This window comes from Lepidochelys olivacea (assembly GCF_965140295.1).
Source record: "Lepidochelys olivacea isolate rLepOli2 genome assembly, chromosome: 12".
Taxonomy (NCBI): domain Eukaryota; kingdom Metazoa; phylum Chordata; order Testudines; family Cheloniidae; genus Lepidochelys; species Lepidochelys olivacea.
Window position 1 is genome coordinate 1,604,983 of NC_140422.1, and position 21,646 is coordinate 1,626,628.

The 21,646-nt window shown below is 44.3% G+C and overlaps 1 protein-coding gene across 11 annotated transcripts in view; it reads left to right on the forward strand.

Annotated features, from left to right (window-relative positions):
* PDPR (pyruvate dehydrogenase phosphatase regulatory subunit) overlaps window positions 1-21,646 on the forward strand; it is a 68,137-nt gene that overhangs the window by 36,706 nt on the left and 9,785 nt on the right. For all 11 annotated transcript variants that reach the window (XM_084645088.1, XM_084645089.1, XM_084645092.1 and 8 more), the window contains 8 exons: window positions 6,570-6,762; window positions 9,112-9,236; window positions 12,655-12,810; window positions 12,908-13,041; window positions 16,747-16,895; window positions 18,451-18,563; window positions 18,997-19,091; window positions 21,044-21,133. In XM_084645088.1, the coding sequence (XP_084501214.1) occupies window positions 6,570-6,762; window positions 9,112-9,236; window positions 12,655-12,810; window positions 12,908-13,041; window positions 16,747-16,895; window positions 18,451-18,563; window positions 18,997-19,091; window positions 21,044-21,133 (1,055 nt within the window). The remainder of the gene's footprint in view (window positions 1-6,569; window positions 6,763-9,111; window positions 9,237-12,654; window positions 12,811-12,907; window positions 13,042-16,746; window positions 16,896-18,450; window positions 18,564-18,996; window positions 19,092-21,043; window positions 21,134-21,646) is intronic.

Genomic DNA, 21,646 nt, shown 5'->3' on the forward strand with positions numbered 1-21,646 from the left:
AGATGTGGTCGAGAGTATAGAAAACATCATCCCTACTTCAGGGACCCCTCTCACAAACAACTGCTCCATCAAGAGGTGCATCACCTCCTCCAATTAGGAGCAGTAGAACTAGTGACCGACCAACACAGAGGAAAAGGGTTCTATTCCCATTACTTTTAGCAGAAAAGCAAACTGGGGGATGGCAACCCATTCTCGACCTCAGATGCGTCAACAAATTCATTATTTAAAAAAAAAAATTGACTCTTGCAACCATAATCCCAACACTGAAGCAGGGAGATTTGGTTTTCAGCCCTTAACCTGCAGGGTGCATATGTTCATGTGACCATACATGCTGCCCATAGACGTTTTATTCGCTTCGTTCTGGGCTCACAACACTACCAGTACAGGGTCCTACCTTTTGGTCTCTCGACTGCGCCTCATGTATTTTCCAAATTCCTTGCAGTTGTAACAGCTCATCTCAGAAGGAAGGGAATTTTTACTTCGACAACTACCTTTTCAAAGCCAGGACCCTCCAAGAAGCCGTTCAGTCCACAGAACGGACAGTCCAATGTTTCCATGCTCTTGGCCTGCGAATGAACAAAGAAAATCTACACTCACTCCCATCCCACAACAGGAGTTCATAGGAGCACATTTCAACTCACGCAAAAGAATAGCATCTCTCCCACTCCACCTGCTCAACATCATCAACCTTTTGGTTGCCAAGCTGTACAACAGTCAACAGGTGACTGCACGAGATTGCCTACAACTCCTAGGCCACATGGCCTCTTGCACTTTTGTAGTCAGGAATGCTCGCCTCTTCGTCAGGTGTTTTCCAAAGTTGGATGACCACTGCCTGCAGACGGAATGTCCATGGTCTGAACAACCTTTTATACATACCTCCCAGAGTCAAGGACTCCCTCCACTAGTGGACATTGCCTCACAATCTTTGCTCCGGGGTCCCCTTTCTACAGGACGTCCCGCTGGTTATCATAACTACGGACACATCCCTTACAGGATAGGGAGCACACATGCCCCAGTACGCTGCCCAGGGCTTTCGTCTCCTGCCGAGACGTCCCTTCACATCAATGTCTAGAACTCTGAATGATGCGCAATGCCAGCCTCCATTTTCTCCCCTTCATACAAAGCCAACATAGAATCATAGAATATCAGGGTTGGAAGGGACCTCAGGAGGTCATCTAGTTCAACCCCCTGCTCAAAGCAGGACCAATCCCCAATTAAATCATCCCAGCCAGGGCTTTGTCAAGCCTGACCTTAAAAATATCTAAGGAAGGAGATTCTACCACCTCCCTAGGTAACGCATTCCAGTGTTTCACCACCCTCTTAGTGAAAACGTTTTTCCTAATATCCAACCTAAACCTCCCCCACTGCAACTTGAGACTATTACTCCTTGTCCTGTCATCTGCTACCACTGAGAAGAGTCTAGATACATCCTCTTTGGAACCCCCTTTCAGGTAGTTGAAAGCAGCTATCAAATCCCCCCTCATTCTTCTCTTCTGCAGACTAAACAATCCCAGTTCCCTCAGCCTCTCCTCATAAGTCATGTGTTCCAGACCCCTAATCATTTTTGTTGCCCTTCGCTGGACTCTCTCCAATTTATTCACATCCTTCTTGTAGTGTGGGGCCCAAAACTGGACACAGTACTCCAGATGAGGCCTCACCAATGTCGAATAGAGGGGAACGATCACGTCCCTCTATCTGCTGGCAATGCCCCTACTTATACATCCCAAAATGCCATTGGCCTTCTTGGCAACAAGGGCACACTGTTGACTCATATCCAGCTTCTCATCCACTGTAACCCCTAAGTCCTTTTCTGCAGAACTGCTGCCGAGCCATTTGGTCCCTAGTCTGTAGCAGTGCATGGGATTCTTCTGTCCTAAGTGCAGGACTCTGCACTTGTGCTTGTTGAACCTCATCAGATTTCTTTTGGCCCAATCCTCCAATTTGTCTAGGGCCCTCTGTATCCTGTCCCTACCCTCCAGCGTATCTACCTCTCCTCCCAGTTTAGTGTCATCTGCAAATTTGCTGAGGGTGCAATCCACACCATCCTCCAGATCATTTATGAAGATATGGAACAAAACCGGCCCGAGGACTGACCCTTGGGGCACTCCACTTGATACCGGCTGCCAACTAGACATGGAACCATTCATCGCTACCCGTTGAGCCCGACAATCTAGCCAACTTTCTACCCACCTTATAGTGCATTCATCCAGCCCATACTTCTTTAACTTGCTGACAAGAATACTGTGGGAGACCGTGTCAAAAGCTTTGCTAAAGTCAAGAAACAATACATCCACTGCTTTCCCTTCATCCACAGAACCAGTAATCTCATCATAGAAGGCGATTAGATTAGTCAGGCATGACCTTCCCTTGGTGAATCCATGCTGACTGTTCCTGATCACTTTCCTCTCGTGTAAGTGCTTCAGGATAGATTCCTTGAGGACCTGCTCCATGATTTTTCCGGGGACTGAGGTGATAGAATATCAGGGTTGGAAGGGACCTCAGGAGGTCATCTAGTCCAACCCCCTGCTCAATGCAGGACCAATCCCCAACTAAATCATCCCAGCCAGGGCTTTGTCAAGCCTGACCTTAAAAATTCCTAAGGAAGGAGATTCCACCGCCTCCCTAGGTAATGGATTCCACTGTTTCACCACCCTCCTAGTGAAAAAATTTTTCCTAATATCCAACCTAAACCTCCCCCACTGCAACTTTCTATCCACCTTCACCTCCACTTTCTGTCCATTCATCCAGCCCATACTTCTTGAACTTGCTGGCAAGAATACTGTGGGAGACCGTGTCAAAAGCTTTGCTAAAGTCAAGGAACAACATATCCACCGCTTTCCCCTCATCCACAGAGCCAGTTATCTCATCATAAAATAATGACTGACAACATTGCCTGCATGTTCTACGTAAACAGGCAAGGGAGGGGTGGGGTGATCCCACTCCCTTTCTACTGAAACGATGGAACTGGTGTCTCAGACACAATGTCTGAATGTCAGCTGCATACTTACCTGGCTCTCTCAATACCACCGCAGATGACCTCAGCAGAAGATTTCTCATAGACCACGAATGGGAACTAAACAAGGATATAGTACTAGACATATTCCACACAGGGGGATACGCAACTGCAACAAAGGAGAAATGCCCAAGATTTTGTTCTAGAGCGGAACTAGGCAAACACTCCACGGGGGATGCGTTCATGTTCTCATGGAACACCAACCTAATGTATGCATTTCCCCGATACCACTCGTACACAAAGTACTGATAAAAATACGAACAGACCAAGCCAAGGTCATAATGATTACCCCCACGTGGCCCAGACAGGCATGGTACCCTTTCTTTGCCAAGATGGCGCTCTCCGCACCCATCCCATTACTGTTCCACCCGAATCTCTTGTCCCAACAACGCGGTCTACTACTCCACCCCAATTTAACCATGTTACACCTCAAGGTTTGGCTCCTTCATGGTTCTCTCATGCCGAGCGAACTTGCTCGGAGCAATGTACTCCTTCATAGCACAGCAAATTCTACATGCACCACCTACCTTCGTAACTGGACAAGATTTACACACTGGTTGGCTGCCATAGAAACCGCTCCTTTTTTCCACGCCTCTGCCACTAATCCTTGACTATCTGTTAGAGATTAAACTCTCTAGATTCTCCTTGAGTTCCATCAAAGTCCACTTGGCTGCAATTACAATGTTCCGTGATGCCACTAACAATAGGCCTATCTTTGCTCACCCCATTACTAAGTGATTCCTTAAGGGACCCCAAACCCTATACCCGGATATCAAACCGCCTAATCCACCTTGGAACCTTCTCCTATATTTTTTGCTCAGCCATGAGAATTCAAGAATAGTCCAGAAGGAAGACAGGCAGTCCTTAAGAAAGAAGTATGAAATAAAAAAGTTTACCAACCTGAAGATCCTGCATGTTCAGACTTGTTCCTTTCATCATCTTCAACGCAGCTTCCTCCTGAGAAAGAACACTTCTCATGATGTTTCATTTGGGCAACCAAGCCTTACATTTCTTTGTTGCACTGTTTGCATTTTGCACGCATGCTTGTCACCCACAGGTAGAGGAACTTCATTAAAGAATTCTCAAACTGGGTCTCTCTTATGGCCTGCTGCCATTGTAGGTTTTCCCTTCTAGTGAGAGAATGGTATGGTAGATCTCAAATCAATGAAGGCTACACTGAGAAAGACCTTAAGACTTCTGGAATATGCTGCTCAAACAGTTTCACTTTTGTTTCTACTGCCAGTCCCTCCCTTTTCACATTTATCTCCAGACTTCTTCTCCTTGTCCAGATCTATTCCACCCCAACAATCTTCTGTTCATTGAATTTTTTGAAACTTTGCACTTTTAGAGAGAGGTAAGGGTTTGACTGTGTAGACAAATTTGCAGAGGGACAATAGGGTTGAGGTCTGTTATTTCTCACCTCTATATATTTATTTAAAAACACTTTTGCTGTTAACAAGCATGTTATCTCTGGAGACACAAATCCACAATTTGAGAACTGCAAAACTAAGCATCTCTGATGGTATTTTCTAGACTGAGCACTGAGTCCCATTGGGTGGATAGAAAGATTAACCTAAATAATCTATACAAAAGCCCCTGGAACCCCATAAAATTGCGTCCCTAATCCATGAACTATTGGAACTCATTTACAAAACTTTTCTTAAACATTACATGAATATATTGTCTCATACTATAGAATTAGAATTTATAATCCCTGTTCCATGATGAGATAGTTTTAATTAAGATACATTATAGCTCAAAGATACCTTTAGCAAGGTTTTTTCCTCAAAAAGCATTTTATGAAAAAAATGATTTTTTTAAAAATTATTTTTTTTAAAAATCATTGATTTTTATCCACCCTGGTTTACAGTCCTTACATGGGCAGGGCTGCCACAGCAGCACAACAGAGGGCTCAAAGGTAAGGCAGTGCTGCCTACAAGGGAGAGTGTGCTGTGGATTTGCTAGAACTCTTATCTGTCCTTTCTTAAGAGGCAGGGGAGGTTGGGCACTTTAATAAGTGGGTTCAGTTGTCAATTTGTGGGACAATTAGTGTGAGAATCCCACTCCCATCAATTGCAGTTGCCTCGTATGTGCATTGCTGGAAATCACCATTAGCCTTCAGCATATCCGTTCACATACTTCAGTTTGTACCAAGTATAGAGCAGAAGAGCACTGTGCAAACCTCCCCAAAGCATTTGATGTTAAAGCTACAGCACCACCTGCTTCTCCACTTACAGGCTCCCTGTTCAGCACCAGTAACCTGCCATGCACTCCTCATACTCCAGTCCTGCATCTCTTTTGAACAGGGACTGCCAGGTGCACCTAATTTTATGATACCTTTTATGTGGACAAAGTATAGCATGGCTGCTCCTGGATTCCTCCCAGCCGGTGGGGTGGGGTGTTGGATTGTTTTTCCCCAGATATACTGGCTTGTATTTTCCCAAGTTGAATCTCATTTTTATTTTCTGTCCATAATTTTAACTAGAGGGTTGCAATTCTGTCTTCTCCCTTCCCTGCTGAACAGTTAAATCTTCCACTGCTTTTACTGACCCTACCTCAGAACCTCCTCCACGGGAGCCTAACCTGCTCCTGTAGAGTTCTTCCTTTGTTGTGTCTTGTCTTAGCATGCTTTCCCTCACTGCTTCCCTTCCCCAGGGACTCTGGCATCTTCCCCTAGGGATCTCCTTGTACCTTGTAGGCCTTAGCTCAGGGCTTCTCCCACAGGAGCCTATGCCACTCCCTGTGGGTTCTCCTACTTGTCAGAGAGTCCTACTGTCTCTGCAGTCACAGTCTCAATCTCTTTCCCCCAAAGAATTCTTCATTGTGTTGTCTTTTTCCTAACTCTTTCACAGCTTGGATCACAAATTATTGTTCAGTTGCCATATGACAGTCACTTGAGCAGAGGGGGGCTTGCTTGCTGCTGGGTCACAGGCAAGGCTGCGCCTGGCTTGCTTTAAAGGGTCCACCAGCCTTTGACACTGCTGTTCTAGATATCTTATAAGACCAGACCTGACACCGGCTGCTCTGAGACCCCTCTCTAGAGAAATTCAGAACCCCATACTCACGCTGGAATCCTCATGTGCATGGGGAGTGGGCATAAAAGCTTTATTTCTGTTCAGACATTTTTAAGGGAACATGAAACGTGACCATTTTAGTGCTTGCAGCTGCTGAATTTTGAGCAAAGGAAGGTGAGAGATTTTAAATAAAATACCTTGTGGAGGGAAACCCCGAACCAAAAAAAATTGAAATGAGAGAATTTGCTTTATGGGGATAGCCAGTTCTTCATACCCCCAAAAGGGTTCTCTTTAAGGGTTGATCCATTTTAATTAGCCTGAGAAGGCAAGCTCTGCTAGGTTTCCTGCCCTTCTGCTGATGTGTCCCATGGATGCACTGAGACATGGAAGATACTGTTATCTGTTAAGATCATATAGCTTACTGTTTGTTTGTCTTGGTGTAAATGGACTGGTTTGTGTGTCTGGTTTTGGGATGGAGGAGTAGTGGTTGAAGTGTCTGTAGACTAAAGGACTAAATTGTATTGTTTTGTTTTGGTGACTAGAGCCACTGCTGAGTTCTCTTCTGCGGAGGATGCCGAGGCTGGAGGCTTTGGAGATCATGCAGTTAGTGAACTGCCCAGAATCCTTCACTCCAGATATGCGGTGCATCATGGGAGAGTCGCCCACGGTACAGGGCTACTTTGTCCTGGCTGGAATGAACTCGGCTGGCACCTCTTTCGGTGGAGGAGCAGGCAAGTAAGTGGCTCACCAGCAATGTTCCCTCTAATTTTTTATAACCATATGTGGAATGAATTACACCTCTACCCATATATAACGCTGTCCTCGGGAGCCAAAAAATCTTACTTATAGGTGAAACCACGTTATATCAAACTTGCTTTGATCCACAGGATCGCGCAGCCCTGCAGCCCCGGAGCACCGCTTTACTGCATTATATTCGTGTTATATCGGGTCACGTTATATCAGGGTAGAGGTGGATGTTATGTGCACCGGTATGGAAGTGACGTGTGACGGGGGTGGGACCCAGGGGTTCGGAGTCTGTGGGAGCTAAGGGCTGTGGCAGAGGGTTGGGGTGCGGGCTCCAGCTGAGGGTGCGGGATATGGGGTGGGGCCGGGGATGAGGAGTTTGGTGTGCAGGCTGCCTCTGGGCTGGGGCCGGAGGACTTCTCTCCCCCCCTCCCCCGCCCAGCCCTGTCCCCACTGGCGGCAGCCCCTGGAGAGAGGCGCTTCTCCCCAACAGCAACCCTGCACACCCCCAACTTCCTCCCCTCCCCGTCTACCTCGCTTCTCTCCCCGGCCTGCGTGGCTCTTTATAGCCTGCTGCGCAGCTTAGAGGGAACTTAGCTCACCGGTATAGTGTGGTTTTGTGTACCACAAGACAACATGCAGAATTTGACTATATAAAACTGTTTGTCAATTCATGGGAGCCTGAGCTTAGTCAAGAAAGCAGCCTGGGTTATGAAAGAGCACTGCATTTGAGAGGGTGAAAAGCATATTGCATTTTCTCTGATTTCCTTCTCCGTGGGGGTGTCTGACTAATCAGATTGTTGGCTTTCCTTGTGCATCTTCTTTTGGGCTCCACATGTCAAGGACCAACAGTTTGTTGAAGACTGATGAGGCTCCTTGCAGGGTCCACCAGTCCTGTTCCTTTTCCCAGCTGGCAGAAATAAATGCTGAGCACAGCACAGCTCATCTTGTCCCCTATGCACAGGCTGGGTGCATTGCCTCTGTGGGGCTGCCACAAGAGGGGGGAAACTCCTAAATCCTGGACCTGCAGGCCAGCCTCTCTCAGGCCAGATTGTTCAGGTGACTCTGAGTTAATTTTCACAAAAAATGCAGGCGATAAAATACTCTCTACTATAAATACTAATGTGAGTTAAATGTTGGTGAAAGGTTCTGGGGTTCACAGCCCTAGAGACTCATTTATATATTTCCCAAACAAACTTCCCCCACACTTCCTTCTGCCAGCATCCCAGGGTTGTGATGACTCCCTGATAGGTTAGACTCTCACACAAATCCAGGAACTTTGACAGAATTGTACAAATCACATCCAGGAAAAAAGGCTGCATTTAAAATGGCTGCTGCCCCTCACCCTAGTTTGCCCTCACCCAGTCTCTCCTATTGTGGTTCCATCTTGGCACTCTGATCTGGCCCAGCATCCTCTGCCCCCACCCATTGCCTTCCGTTAGTCAGGATCCTTCCTAACATCCCAGCCCCAGAGCGACCTCTGTTTTTTTCCCCCTTCTTCTGTGATGGCTATTGGTATCTAGATTTAGTATCCGTTTGGTTCTGATAGCCATTAGTTGTCAAATGATTCACCAAAAAAAAGGGAATCCTCCATTTTTCTCGGTCATAATAAGGTCCATAGCACCATTACAGGAAGATCTGCAGGCTATTTCAGTTTTTGGGTCAGAACCAGACCTGTCCATTTGTCCGTTCAAGCTGTCTTGACATTGCATTAACATAGCTTTCTCCGTAGATTTTCTGATGACCCCTTTGCTATTGTCTCTGCCAGCCAAATGTATTGAACTGTTCTGCTTTAGTTTGGGCTGCTCTCTTCCTTTTAGCTTTCTGTCATTCTGACTTGACAGGGGTCTAGAGTACACCCTCCAGGCCTAGCTTAGTCATTGCCGGAGGTGTTGCCAAATGTAACCTCCAACTTGACAGGCACCTTCTGCTAAGGCGTGAGCCTGCACCAGGTACTGGAAATGACAAAGATTAAGCATACTTCAACCCTCCCTGCTTTGTGTATCCTAAGGATATAGCATAATGCTAAATTATAAACTGCTAATCTGATGCTCTGTGGTTTCACTTGCAGTGTCCTCAGCTTCCATTGCTCTGTGTGGTAAATTTCATTGCAGTGGGAAGTTAATAATTCCATTATCTGGTGGCTGGTTTTGTTTTAGATTGAAATCTCCCAGCTCCCATTGGTTTCTGTATTATTGTAACCACCTTTTTCAAAGCCTCTGCTGATTGCACGAAATCCTGGTGCGCAAATTCTCTTTACTCCTTGACTTAAGAGCTAGACTCTTGCTCATAGTGCTTCAATTAACATCCAAATCCTCCTTGGTTTCTGCCTTCAACTAGGTACCTGGCTGAGTGGATGGTAAATGGTTGCCCATCAGAAAATGTTTGGCCACTGGACCTGAAGCGCTTTGGTGCCCTTCAGAGCAGTCGCACCTTCCTCCGTCACCGCGTCATGGAAGTAATGCGTAAGTCACCTTCCAGTGCACTCACTGTTCTAGTCTAGATGGGTTCTTGTGCTGCGCTTATCACCGTAGCACCCAAACATCTGGCACTGGTGCACTGAGCAACATGACGAACATCTGTCAAGTGGTGTTCTCTTACCCTCTTCCCCCAGGGGAGAAATGTTTTTCAGGGGAGTGTCTTGTTTTGATGGGGTTTTAGGTTGTGAAAATATATATATTCATGTTGCACTGTATCTATGTTAGAGAAGACAAGATCGAAGAAATGCACCTTTCATTTGGAGTGGAAGGTGGTGAGGTTGTGATGACTCTGTCTAGCATTCACAGAGGTGTGTAGGACTCTGTTGTCTCTGCTGCACCTCTTCTTCTCCCAGCATTGAACTGCAGTCATTCTGAGGGCCACATTCTCCTTTCCGGCCCTCTGGGTGGCCATGCAGCCTTTGCCCAATAGGAGAGAGCACCTGGTTTCCTCACAGAGAGTCAGTAGCACTCCGCTCGTCTGTTCCAGAGAGATGCTCTATAGTGGCGCTACGGACCCCTTTGTGCTTGTCTGCTCACCCAACACCACTTCGACCTTGTGGTTTTTATCCTGGGTAACACATCTTCTGCATGCGAGTCCCGTGCATGGCCAGCTAGGACTCCAATAGAATAAAGGCAGTGCAGAATGGTGGATTATCTAAGTCTTTAAATCAAGATTTAGAATTTATGGGTCTATTACAGGAGTGGGTGGGAGAAGTTCTGTAGCCTGCGATGTGCAGGAGGTTAGACTAGATGAGCCTGATGGTCCCTTCTGACCATAAAGTCTGAGTCTGTGAAAGTTTCCACCTAAAAGCATTGTGTTATCCCAAGCATCCTGATAGTTTGTGTCAGTATAATGTGAAAATGTAAATTTAGGAATATTGAGTCTAATGATCTTTTATCAGTTCTAAAGGTTTTAGAGACACGCTCCACTGTCATGGGCAAAATGGCTCAGCATGCTGCTGCTGTGTGTATTTCCCCTCATGCCACCATTTCTAATCAGTTGAGGCCCATAATCTTGTATATTAAGTGCCTTGTAGGGTGAGGCCCATCATTATGTGTTTCTTCCTATCACTGGGTAATCTTGCGTGAAACAAAACTGAGCTTCAATAAAGAGTGGCTTTAGATGCACCCAGGAGTAGTAAAGAATTGGCTGAGCAGCTCTCTAAACTATTAATATTTTTAACAAATCTTGGGACACTGGGTAAGTCCCAGAGAAGTGGAATAAAGCTAATGTTGTACCAGAATTTTAAAATAAGGGCAAATGAGATGACTTGGGTAACTATAGGCTGGGTATCCTGACGACATTCCCAAGCAAAATCATGGAAAAGCTGATATGGGATGCAATCAGTAAAAGATTAAAGGATGGTAGCATAATTAATGCCAGTCAGCATGGTTCTATGGAAAATAGGTCTTGTCAAACTAACCTAATATCCTCTTTTGATGAGATTACAAATTGGATTAATAAAGTTAACTGTGTTGACATAAAATACGTAGACTTCCTGTAAGGTATTTAATTTAGTCCCACATGACATTGGTTTTGTGTAGTGGTACTTTTTTTTAAAATGTAGTTCATATTACATTGATCAAAAACAACTGATAGACCTCAAGAAGTAACTGTAAATGGGGAATCATAGTCCTTTGGGGGTATTTCTAATGATTCCAGTGAGGATATGTTCTTAGCCCAATGCTGTTCAATATTTTTTTCAACAATCTGGAGGAAAATCTAAAATCATCGCTGATAAAAGTTGCAATGACACAAAAATTGGTGGAGTAGTAAATAATGACGGGGTCATTTATACCCACTGATCAGGATTGCTTGGTAAATTCGGCTCATCTGAACATGGTGCATTTTAATGCAGCCAAATACAAGGTCATACTTCTAGAAATAAACACATTTACAAGACGAGTGACAATGTCCTGTAATGTCCTGACTCTGAAAAAGATGTAGAGGTAATGGTAGATAACCAATTGAACATGAGCTCACAGTGTGATGCTGTAGCGAAGAGGGTGAAAATAATCTTGTATTTATAAGCAGGGAATATCAAATAGGAGTAGGGAGGTTGTATTACCTCTGTTTACAGCATTAGTGAGGCCACTCTTGGAATACGTGGGCACCAGAACTGGACAACACTTGAAAAAGGATGTTTAAAAAATTGGAAAGGGTTCAGAATAGAGCAACGAGAATGCTTCGAGGTCTGGAAAGAGACTTACGAGATTATGACAAGAGACTTAAGAAGCTCAACCTATTTAGTTTATCCAAAAGTTGGTTAAGAGGTGACTTGATCACAGTCTGTAAGGGTCTAAATGGGAAAGACATTTTTGACAGTAGAGTGTTCTTTAATTAAGCAGGACAAGGCCACGGTTGGAAGCTGAAGCTGACAAATTCAGACTAGAAACAAGATGCAAACTTTTGGCGGTGAGGATAATTAGTGTTTGGGACAACTTACACAGAGATGTGGTGGATTCTCCATCACTTGTAATATTTAAATCTAGACTGGATGTCTTTCTTAAAGATATGCTGTAGCTCAGAAGTTATGGGCTTGATGCAGAAATTATGGGCAGAGGTTCTACGGCCTGTGTTATGCAAGAGATCAGACTAGATGATCATAGTGGTTCTTTTTGCTGTTTAAAATCTATGACACATGCACCCAGCTGCCATGGCATAGGATTTGGGGGCAGGCTGGTGAGAGAAGGCTAGATATGGCTCCAGATATATGTAATCCAGCCACCCATTGGTAATAGTGGAGTAAGGCTGCTCCATAATCTAAAACTATAGTGTTGTGTTATAACCAACAAACAACAATCAGAACCTAGAATAAAACCAACAAAGGAGTGCTTGTGGCACCTTTAGAGATGAACAAATTTATTTGGGCATAAGCTTTCGTGGGCTAAAACCCATTTCATCAGATGCATGCCATGGAAAATACAGTAGGCAAATATATATACACAGTACATGAAAAGATGGGAGTTGCCTTACCAAGTTGGGGGGGGGGGTGTCAGTGCTAACAAGACAATTCAATTAATAGATCGTCTTGCAGTCAGCAATTTTATGAATCCTTTTCCTGCTCCTCCTCATCTCAGCTTCTGTACTGCATCGAACTTACCAGTGTCCTTTGAAGAGCTGACATTTGAATGACAACACTTCAGAAGTGACATACTTGATATAATGGGACAGCATTGAAAAGTGAAGTTTGATACCATAAGGAGCAGCAAAACAGCTGAATACCAGAATTCTTTCTTCAGCTATGATTTTGCTACCTTATAAACTCTATAGAAGTACTGCAGAATGGGTACATTTTAACTGTTAGAAAGGAATACTTGTGAGGAAGGGCAGTCTTTATAAGGAAGCTGGGCTGAAGTGTCAGCAAGTTAGCTGATATTTGGCCACCCTTGACCATTACAGCCCTGATCTATGATCTGAAGGTTCCCCGTTGGGACTTCCAGACTGGCAGGCAGTTGCGTACTTCCCCTCTGTATGATCGCCTGGATGCCCAGGGAGCCAGATGGATGGAAAAGCACGGATTCGAGAGACCCAAGTACTTTGTCCCACCAGGGAAAGGTGAGATCATATTCTCCTCTGCATAGAGCATTCCTGTTGATTTAATGTGCATTGCAGTCAGCTTATGAATTGTTCTCTTGATTCTTGCCTTCTATAGATCTGTTGGCATTGGATCAGAGCAAGACCTTCTACAAACCAGATTGGTTTGACATTGTGGGGTCAGAGGTCAAGTGCTGTAAGGAGGCTGTGTGTGTAATTGACATGTCATCTTTTACCAAGTTTGAAATAAGTGTAAGTACCTCAGGGGTGACAAAGGGACAAACTGGCAAATGCTGTTTATTGTGGGCTGTTCGCTGCTTTCTTAAAATGCTGAGTCATAGAATATCAAGGTTGGAAGGGACCTCAGGAGGTCATCTAGTCCAACTCCCCCTGCTCAAAGCAGGATCAACACCAACTAAATCATCCCAACCATGATTTTGTCAAGCCTGACCTTAGAAACCTCTAAAGAAGGAGATTCCACCACCTCCCTAGGTAACCCATTCCAGTGCTTCACCACCCTCCTAATGAAAGATTTTTTCCTAACATCCAACCTAAACCTTCCCCACTACAACTTGAGACCATTACTCCTTGTCCTGTCCTCTTCTATCACTGAGAATAGTCTAGAACCATCCTCTCTGGAACCACCTCTCAGGTAGTTGAAAGCAGCTATCAAATCCCCCCTCATTCTTCTCTTCTGCAGACTAAACAATCCCAGTTCCCTCAGCCTCTCCTCATAAGTCATGTGTTCCAGACCCCTAATCATTTTTGTTGCCCTCCGCTGGACTCTTTCCAATTTTTCCACATCCTTCTTGCAGTGTGAGGCCCAAAACTGGACACAGTACTCCAGATGAGGCCTCACGAGTGCCAAATAGAGGGGAATGATCACCTCCCTCTATCTGCTGGCAGTGCTCCTCCTTATGCAGCCCAAAATGCCATTAGCCTCCTGGGCAACAAGGGCACACTGTTGACTCGTAGCCAGCTTCTTGTCCACTGTAACCTCTAGGTCCTTTTGTGCAGAACTGCTACCTAGCCACTTGGTCCCTAGTCTGTAGTGGTGCATGGGATTCTTCCTTCCTAAGTGCAGGACTCTGCACTTGTCCTTGTTGAACCTCATCAGATTTCTTTTAGCCCAATTCTCTCATTTGTCTAGGTCCCTCTGTATCCTATCCCTACCCTCCAGCATATCTACCACTCCTCCCAGTTTAGTGTCATCTGCAAACTTGCTGAGGGTGCAATCTATGCCATCCTCCAGATTATTAATGAAGCTATTGAACAAAACAGGCCCCAGGACCTAGCCTTGAGGCACTCCTCTTGATACTGGCTGCCAACTAGACATGGAGCCATTGATCACTACATTGATCTGGCCCCATGGACTTGTGCTTGTCCAGCTTTCTAAATAGTCTTGAAGCACTTCTTTCTCCACAGAAGGCTGGTCACCTCCTCCCTACACTGTGCTGCCCAGTGCAGTAGTCTGGGAGCTGACCTTGTTTGTGAAGACAGAGGCGAGAAAAGCATTGAGTATATTAGCTTTTTCCACATCCTCTGTCACTAGGTTGCCTCCTTCATTCAGTAAGGGGCCCATACTTTCTCTGATCACCTTCTTGTTTCTAACATACCTGTAGAAACCCTTCTTGTTACTCTTAACATCCCTTGCTAGTTGCAACTCCGTGTGATTTGGCATTCCTGATTTCACTCCTGCATGTCTGAGCAATATTTTTATACTGTTCCCTGGTCATTTGTCGAATTTTGCACTTGTAAGCTTTTTTGTGTTTAAGATCAGCAAGGATTTCACTGTTAAGTCAAGCTGATCGCCTGCCGTATTTACTATTCTTTCTACACATGGGGATAGTTTGTTCCTGCAACCTCAATAAGGATTCTTTAAAATACAGCCAGCTCTCCTGGACTCCTTTCCACCTCATGTTGTTCTCCAGGTGATCCTGCCCATCAGTTCCCTGAGGGAATCAAAGTCTGCTTTTCTGAAGTTCAGGGTCTGTATTCTGCTGCTCTCCTTTCTTCCTTGTGTCAGGATCCTGAACTCAACCATCTCATGGTCACTGCCTCTCAGGTTCCCATCCCCTTTTGCTTCCCCTAATCATTCTTCCCTGTTTGTGAGCAGCAGGTCAAGAAGAGCTCTGCCCCTCGTTGGTTCCTCCAGCACTTGCACCAGGAAATTGTCCCCTACGCTTTCCAAAAACTTCCTGGATTGTCTGTGCACTGCTGTATTGCTTTCTCAGCAGATATCAGGGTGATTGAAGTCTCCCACGAGAATCAGGGCCTGTGATCTAGTAACTTCTGTTAGTTGCTGGAAGAAAGCCTTGTCCACCTCATCCCCCTGGTCCGGTGGTCTATAGTAGACTCCCACCATGACATCACCCTTGTTGCTCACACTTCTAAACTTAATCCAGAGACTCTCAAATTTTTCTGCAGTTTCATACTTGAGCTCTGAGCAGTCATACTACTCTCCTAGATACAATGCAACTCCCCCACCTTTTCTGCCCTGTCTGTCCTTCCTGAGCAGTTTATATCCATCCATGACAGTACTCCAGTCATGTGAGTTATCCCACCAAGTCTCTGTTATTCCAATCACATCATAATTCCTTGACTGTGCCAGGGGTGACAGTGGACGAGAAGCTGGATATGAGTCAGCAGTGTGCCCTTGTTGCCAAGAAGGCCAATGGCATTTTGGGATGTATAAGTAGGGGCATTGCCAGCAGATAGAGGGACGTGATCGTTCCCCTCTATTCGACATTGGTGAGGTCTCATCTGGAGTACTGTGTCCAGTTTTGGGCCCCACACTACAAGAAGGATGTGGATAAATTGGAGAGTCCAGCAAAGGGCATCAAAAATGATTAGGGGTCTGGAACACATGACTTATGAGGAGAGGCTGAGGGAACTGGGATTGTTTAGTCTGCAGAAGAGAAGAATGAGGGGGGATTTGATAGCTGCTTTCAACTACCTGAGAGGTGGTTCCAGAGAGGATGGTTCTAGACTATTCTCAGTGATAGAAGAGGACAGGACAAGGAGTAATGGTCTCAAGTTGCAGTGGGGGAGGTTTAGTTTGGATATTAGGAAAAACTTTTTCACTAGGAGGGTGGTGAAACACTGGAATGCATTACCTAGGGAGGTGGTAGAATCTCCTTCCTTAGAAGTTTTTAAGGTCAGGCTTGACAAAGCCCTGGCTGGGATGATTTAACTGGGAATTGGTCCTGCTTTGAGCAGTGGGTTGGACTAGATGACCTCCTGAGGTCCCTTCCAACCCTGATATTCTATGATTCTATGACTTCCAGTTCTCCCTGCTTGTTTCCCAGGCTTCTTGCATTTGTGTGTAGGCACTTAAGATAACCCGCTGATCACTCTTCTTTCTCAGTATGAGGCAGGAGCCCTCCCCTCTCGCGCTCTCCTGCTTGTGCTTCCTCCTGGTATCCCACTTCCCCACTTACCTCAGGGCTTTGGTCTCCTTCCCCCGGTGAGCCTAGTTTAAAGCCCTCCTCACTAGGTTAGCCAGCCTGCTTGCAAAGATGCTCTTCCCTCTCTTCATTAGGTGGAGCCTGTCTCTGCCTAGCAATTATTCTTCTTGGAACAGTACGTTCCATTGGGGATAGATATAGAAGGAAAAATTGTATGATTGTATGTATGTATTGCTGCTTTTACCACATGCCTGTAACATTCTGATTGTATGATTAGTATTTATTTGTACTACCCTTTGTGGTTTAATTTAGAGTATTTGTGACAAAATTAATTAGAATTAATAGACTTAGCTTTCTGAAAATTCTTGGATATTCTTGTATTATGTGAAAAGCCTTGGCCATCTGTGTAATTACCGTTACGAATTGAGAGGCTTTTGGTGGGATGAATCATGGGGTGCTATGTAGAACAGCCTGCATGACTTTGCATTGCCCTGCAGCTTGTTGCTCAGCCAACTAGCCTAATCCTCTCTTTCCATCTCAATCCCTGCAGTCCACAGGGGATCAGGCACTGGAGTTTCTGCAGTATCTCTTCTCGAATGACCTGGATGTGCCAGTTGGGCACATTGTGCACACAGGCATGCTCAATGAAGGAGGAGGGTATGAGAATGACTGTAGCATTGCACGATTAAATAAGCGCAGGTAAGTCCGCACAGCAGCATCCTTATTTAACAGTCAGTCTCTCTGTGTTCTTGGCATTAATTTCAGTTTCCATAGTACCTCTTATTGCAGATAAGTCAGAGTCTTCATTTTCTTTCCCTTTTAGTAGTCCTTTGCTGCAATTAAGTCTGATTTCTCCACCCCCACAGAGTCCTAATTTCCTCACCCAGTAGAACCACTGTTTGTAACAAGGCAACGTGGGGAAAAAACATCTTTTCTCTGTTGGTGCAGTAATAAGCGTATGTTTTTAAAAGGACGTGTGTGACCAGTCTGTTTAGAGCCTGAAATATTAAGCTTCTTAAAAGGAAGGTAAATTCTATTCAGAAAGCCTTTGAAGCTGTTATTAATGTTTTCCTAATTATTTAAAATACAAGACAGAATGCACACACATTGGATTCTAGGCAGCCCTGCCAGCATAACTGCACTGAACCCTCACCACCTCTCTCCTTGATTATTTAACTCCACATATCTTGTTGTATGACTTCCCTAATCATCAGCTCTCCAGATTATAGCCTGTGCAAACTTCTATTGCCTGCCCCCACCCCATAGATGTACAGTGTAGCATGGTCACATGGCCCAGTGCTTGGAGAGCTCCACTGATTTCTCATTCATTTCAGGATCAAGTCCAAAGCTTCCCTCAATTTTAAAACTCTCCATGGATATGTTCCAATCTATCTTGTATAGCTTATATCTCTCTCCTCCGTTCCCCTCTTACAGGATCAGCTTTCTTTATGTCCCACTGCACAGTCTCCCTATTGTTAGTGTGAGAACCTTCTCCTTTGCAGCTCTTGCTGTCTGGAACAGTTTCTTTTTATCTCGTCATTGCATCAGTTCTCCATGTGTTTTCATATACCAGGTGAAAGCATTTGTGTGACCCTCGTAGTTTTCCCTCCTATTATTCATTTTTTCAGCTGTTTTATCTAACTCAGTAAAGCACTTTGGGGTTCACTTTGTATGAAAGACATTAAACCAAATAAAGGTGTATTAGGTCTTCAGAGAGATAAATATAAATACCATTCATTTTACTGTATCAAATTGAGTTCTGTTTCCTTGGAAACTGATACAAATAACCCCCCAAGGTGTACCGACAGATGGTTTTTCACTCATTTTTCTTGAAACAGGAAATTACACAGGGAGTAGAACCACTTATTGGTTATTGGAGTAGCTAGAATCTTGGTGGCTGCCGAGAGGTGTGAATAGTTAATTCTTTGCATTGTGGTCATGACATTTGAGATGCCTCATGTTCTTTGGGAATTGACACCATCTCTAGTCCAGTTCTTGTGCCTCTATTCCCTAAATAAATCACCAGCACTCTTAACACTCCAAGGCTATGGTTTCCCAGTGAAATCAGTAAATCCAGTGACTTTATACGTGGTCTTAGCAAAGCAATTTGCCTCTGTTCTTGTTTGCTCAGGGGATTACTGCCTGGCTCCAGAGTTCAGAGACGTGAGTTTTGGTGTGGGATCCCCGAGATAGAATGAAAAGGTTCACCTTGTGGCCATCCAGTCACTGTCCTGCTTTTAATTTTCTATTCTAGCTTCTTCATGATTTCTCCTACTGACCAGCAAGTCCACTGCTGGGCCTGGCTCAAAAAGCATATGCCTAATGACAGTAACTTGCTCTTGGAGGATGTGACCTGGAAGTATACCGGTAAGACATGCCTGGAGGCAGAGGTGAAATTGCCCTGAAATTCTGCATGCTTTTTTTTTTTACTATCACTGCACGCTAATCAGTTGTGTAATCTGTCTGCCATGACACTCAGGTCTTTTTTCCTGAATGGTTACATAGAACCCAGTAATGTGTCTGAGTAGTTCAAACTGTTCCTTCCAATGTGCATAAGCTTGGATGCCACTTCCACTTCCTCATAGGCTCCCAAGAGAGCAGCTAGCTGACCCCTGGAAGATCTTTTTCCATTTCTAGTTTCTGTGAATCTCTATAAATCTTGTGACTGTTGTCCATAGCAACAATTGATACAGAAATCAGAGACTGGAAAAAGGTAAGGTAAGCATGCAGCCAGATGGAACCTTCCCCTTCATCCATCTTATTACTCAGTAGTAGAAAACCTTTTCCTTTCTCCATCTAGCTCTCAATCTGATTGGCCCTCGTGCAGTGGATGTGCTGTCAGAATTATCCTATGTCCCGATGACTCCAGAACACTTCCCCTCTCTCTTTTGCAAGGTGGGTGACTTGCATTTACAGATGAGTACAAATACTTAGAATTACTGAGATAACTGAACTAGGTACTTAGCACTACTCAGAGTGTATTTTTATTTTCTCCCTTTAAAATCTACTTACTGATTATACAGCAGAGTTTCTTTGAAATGGACTTTATTTTGTGTAGCTGTAGTTCTGATATCTCAGTGTATGTGACAGTAATGGAATACGAAGCCACCAGTCACTGGTGACACCTAGGATCAATTTCTGTAGAGTTACCATCTCCGCCCTTTACTATTTAGAGGCTCAGCAGATGCTTTTGTGTTGTGCAGCCTCTTACGTGTCTTGAGACTGCAAGCCTTTGTCCATTCCTTGCTCATACTTCATTTCAGGAGTAACAGCCGTGTTAGTCTGTATTCACAAAAAGAACAGGAGGACTTGTGGCACCTTAGAGACTAACCAATTTATTTGAGCATGAGCTTTCGTGAGCTACAGCCACATCTGATGAAGTGAGCTGTAGCTCACGAAAGCTCATGCTCAAATAAATTGGTTAGTCTCTAAGGTGCCACAAGTACTCCTTTTCTTCATACTTCATTGTTATGATTACACTTGAGTCATTCATAATTGTTTATTTGCCTTGGATAATGTATCATTCCTGTTGGATTCCAAAATACCTTGCATGCATCCTCACTTGCAAGAATGCCTGAGAAACAGATTAAAACATTGTCCATTCTGTTAGGTTTTCAATGCAAAATTGTTTTTGAAAATCTCAGCCATTTCTGGCAATTTTGTCTGAGCCAGGAGGTCAGGCAGTAAGACAGAAAAACAATGTCACAGTCCGGGAGTAACCATAAAGTGTTCAGTGCAAGTAAGAGAATTTTTCCTGCAGTTTTCCACCAAAGTCTAGAAAACTACCTGTAATTTTCCAGAGGCCCTGCTTCAGAGATGTGTCAAAAAATAAAGCAGAAGTGCTACACTATTGTGTGGATTGTAGTCTGTATTTTACTTAATAAAAATCATGATTAGAAAGGTTCCAAATGAGAAAGCATCCATTTATCTTAAGTTTCTTGAGCAAAATAGTTGGCTTTTATCCTTCTAAAAGACTTAATTTCTATCAACAGGAAGAGTTATTTACATTTACTTTTTGGGTAACTGGGGCAGGCCTATTAGGAGTCAATTAGCCAATCAGGAGGTTTGGTTGCTTTCAGTACCACATAATTATAGTGAGGGGTTGGTGTCTGTATCTGACTCTATGGCAACATTCTAATTATTAAGGTATACTTTTGTGTAGTGCACAAATGAGTGGCTTGGAATGCCTAGATCATTTTGGTGTGTGTGTGTACATATTTTTTTTAGGGATGTTCTTATCTTTCCCATCCTCCCTCCAAAACCCGCATACACATACTGTTATCATTGTCTATTATCTGATACATCTGACTGGAGAGCACCCATGGACAAAGCAGTTTTTCCACTGGACCTGGCCCCTAATAACCTCAAAATGAATTATGCCTCTTCCTTCCCACCACAGGATCCACTCTCTTGTCCTCTGAGGAAACTCTTCTTAAAATAAGAGGTGGGTGTCCACAGCTCTGCCAGTATTTATGATTGGTATGAATGTGGGCATCTTTCTCATACGGCTTGTGAGTGAAGGATTAGAAATGCAACTCTTCCCGTGTGTGTTTGCAGATCTTATCTCCCAGGAACATCTTTGGCACTAGTGTTTATGGCTTTCCTAATGAGATATATGTTAGTGCAAGTAGCAAATGCCCTGAAAACCATCAACTTCAGGAAATAAGAACTGATCAAATCTCCTTGTTTAAATTAAACTTCACTTTTGAAGTGAGCTCAGATGGGGAAGGGGAAAAGGTTTAGCCCATGGGGTTTGCATTGTGGGTGGGTGGTCCCCGTTCTGGATCTTAGATTCCATGGTCCAGTCTGAACTTTGATTTTCTCTCTTTAACTCCTCCTTTCTGCAGGAAATGAGCGTGGGGTATGCTAATGGGATCCGTGTGATGAGCATGACACACACAGGAGAACCTGGATTCATGCTATACATCCCTATAGAGGTAGAATGGTTTATAAGTCTTAACCAGTCAGTACAGTCCTTATGTCTTTAATCAGTAACACTTCCATCTTAACCATACAAAGATGAATAGGCTTCTTTCCTGTTTGGGTGGGTGTAGTTTTCTTTGACCCTTTTAGCATGGAGAATGGCATTTTGTAATCTGAAGTATACCAGTGCCTTTGCTAGGACCTCTGAATTCTGGAAGTGAAATTAATGCTGCTTTACTTTCAGTCAAACGTGTTTGCTTGCTAGAGTCAATACTTAGCCATTTGTATAAAAGGAAGGTTTACCAGGCCGGACTATTTTCTGCCCTTGGAGTCCAAATCATTCCACTGTAGTTCTTATAGTGCTGTAAAAGATCAAATACTGTTGTGTAGTCATGGGCACTCAGTGCAAGGTCTGGGTCTTATGACACTGTGGGACAGAGGGAGGTGGGGGTAGGGAAACTACAGCATATTAAATTCAAGATTATGGGAGTCGAATGTTATTCAAAGCCAATTATGGGAAGAATGAC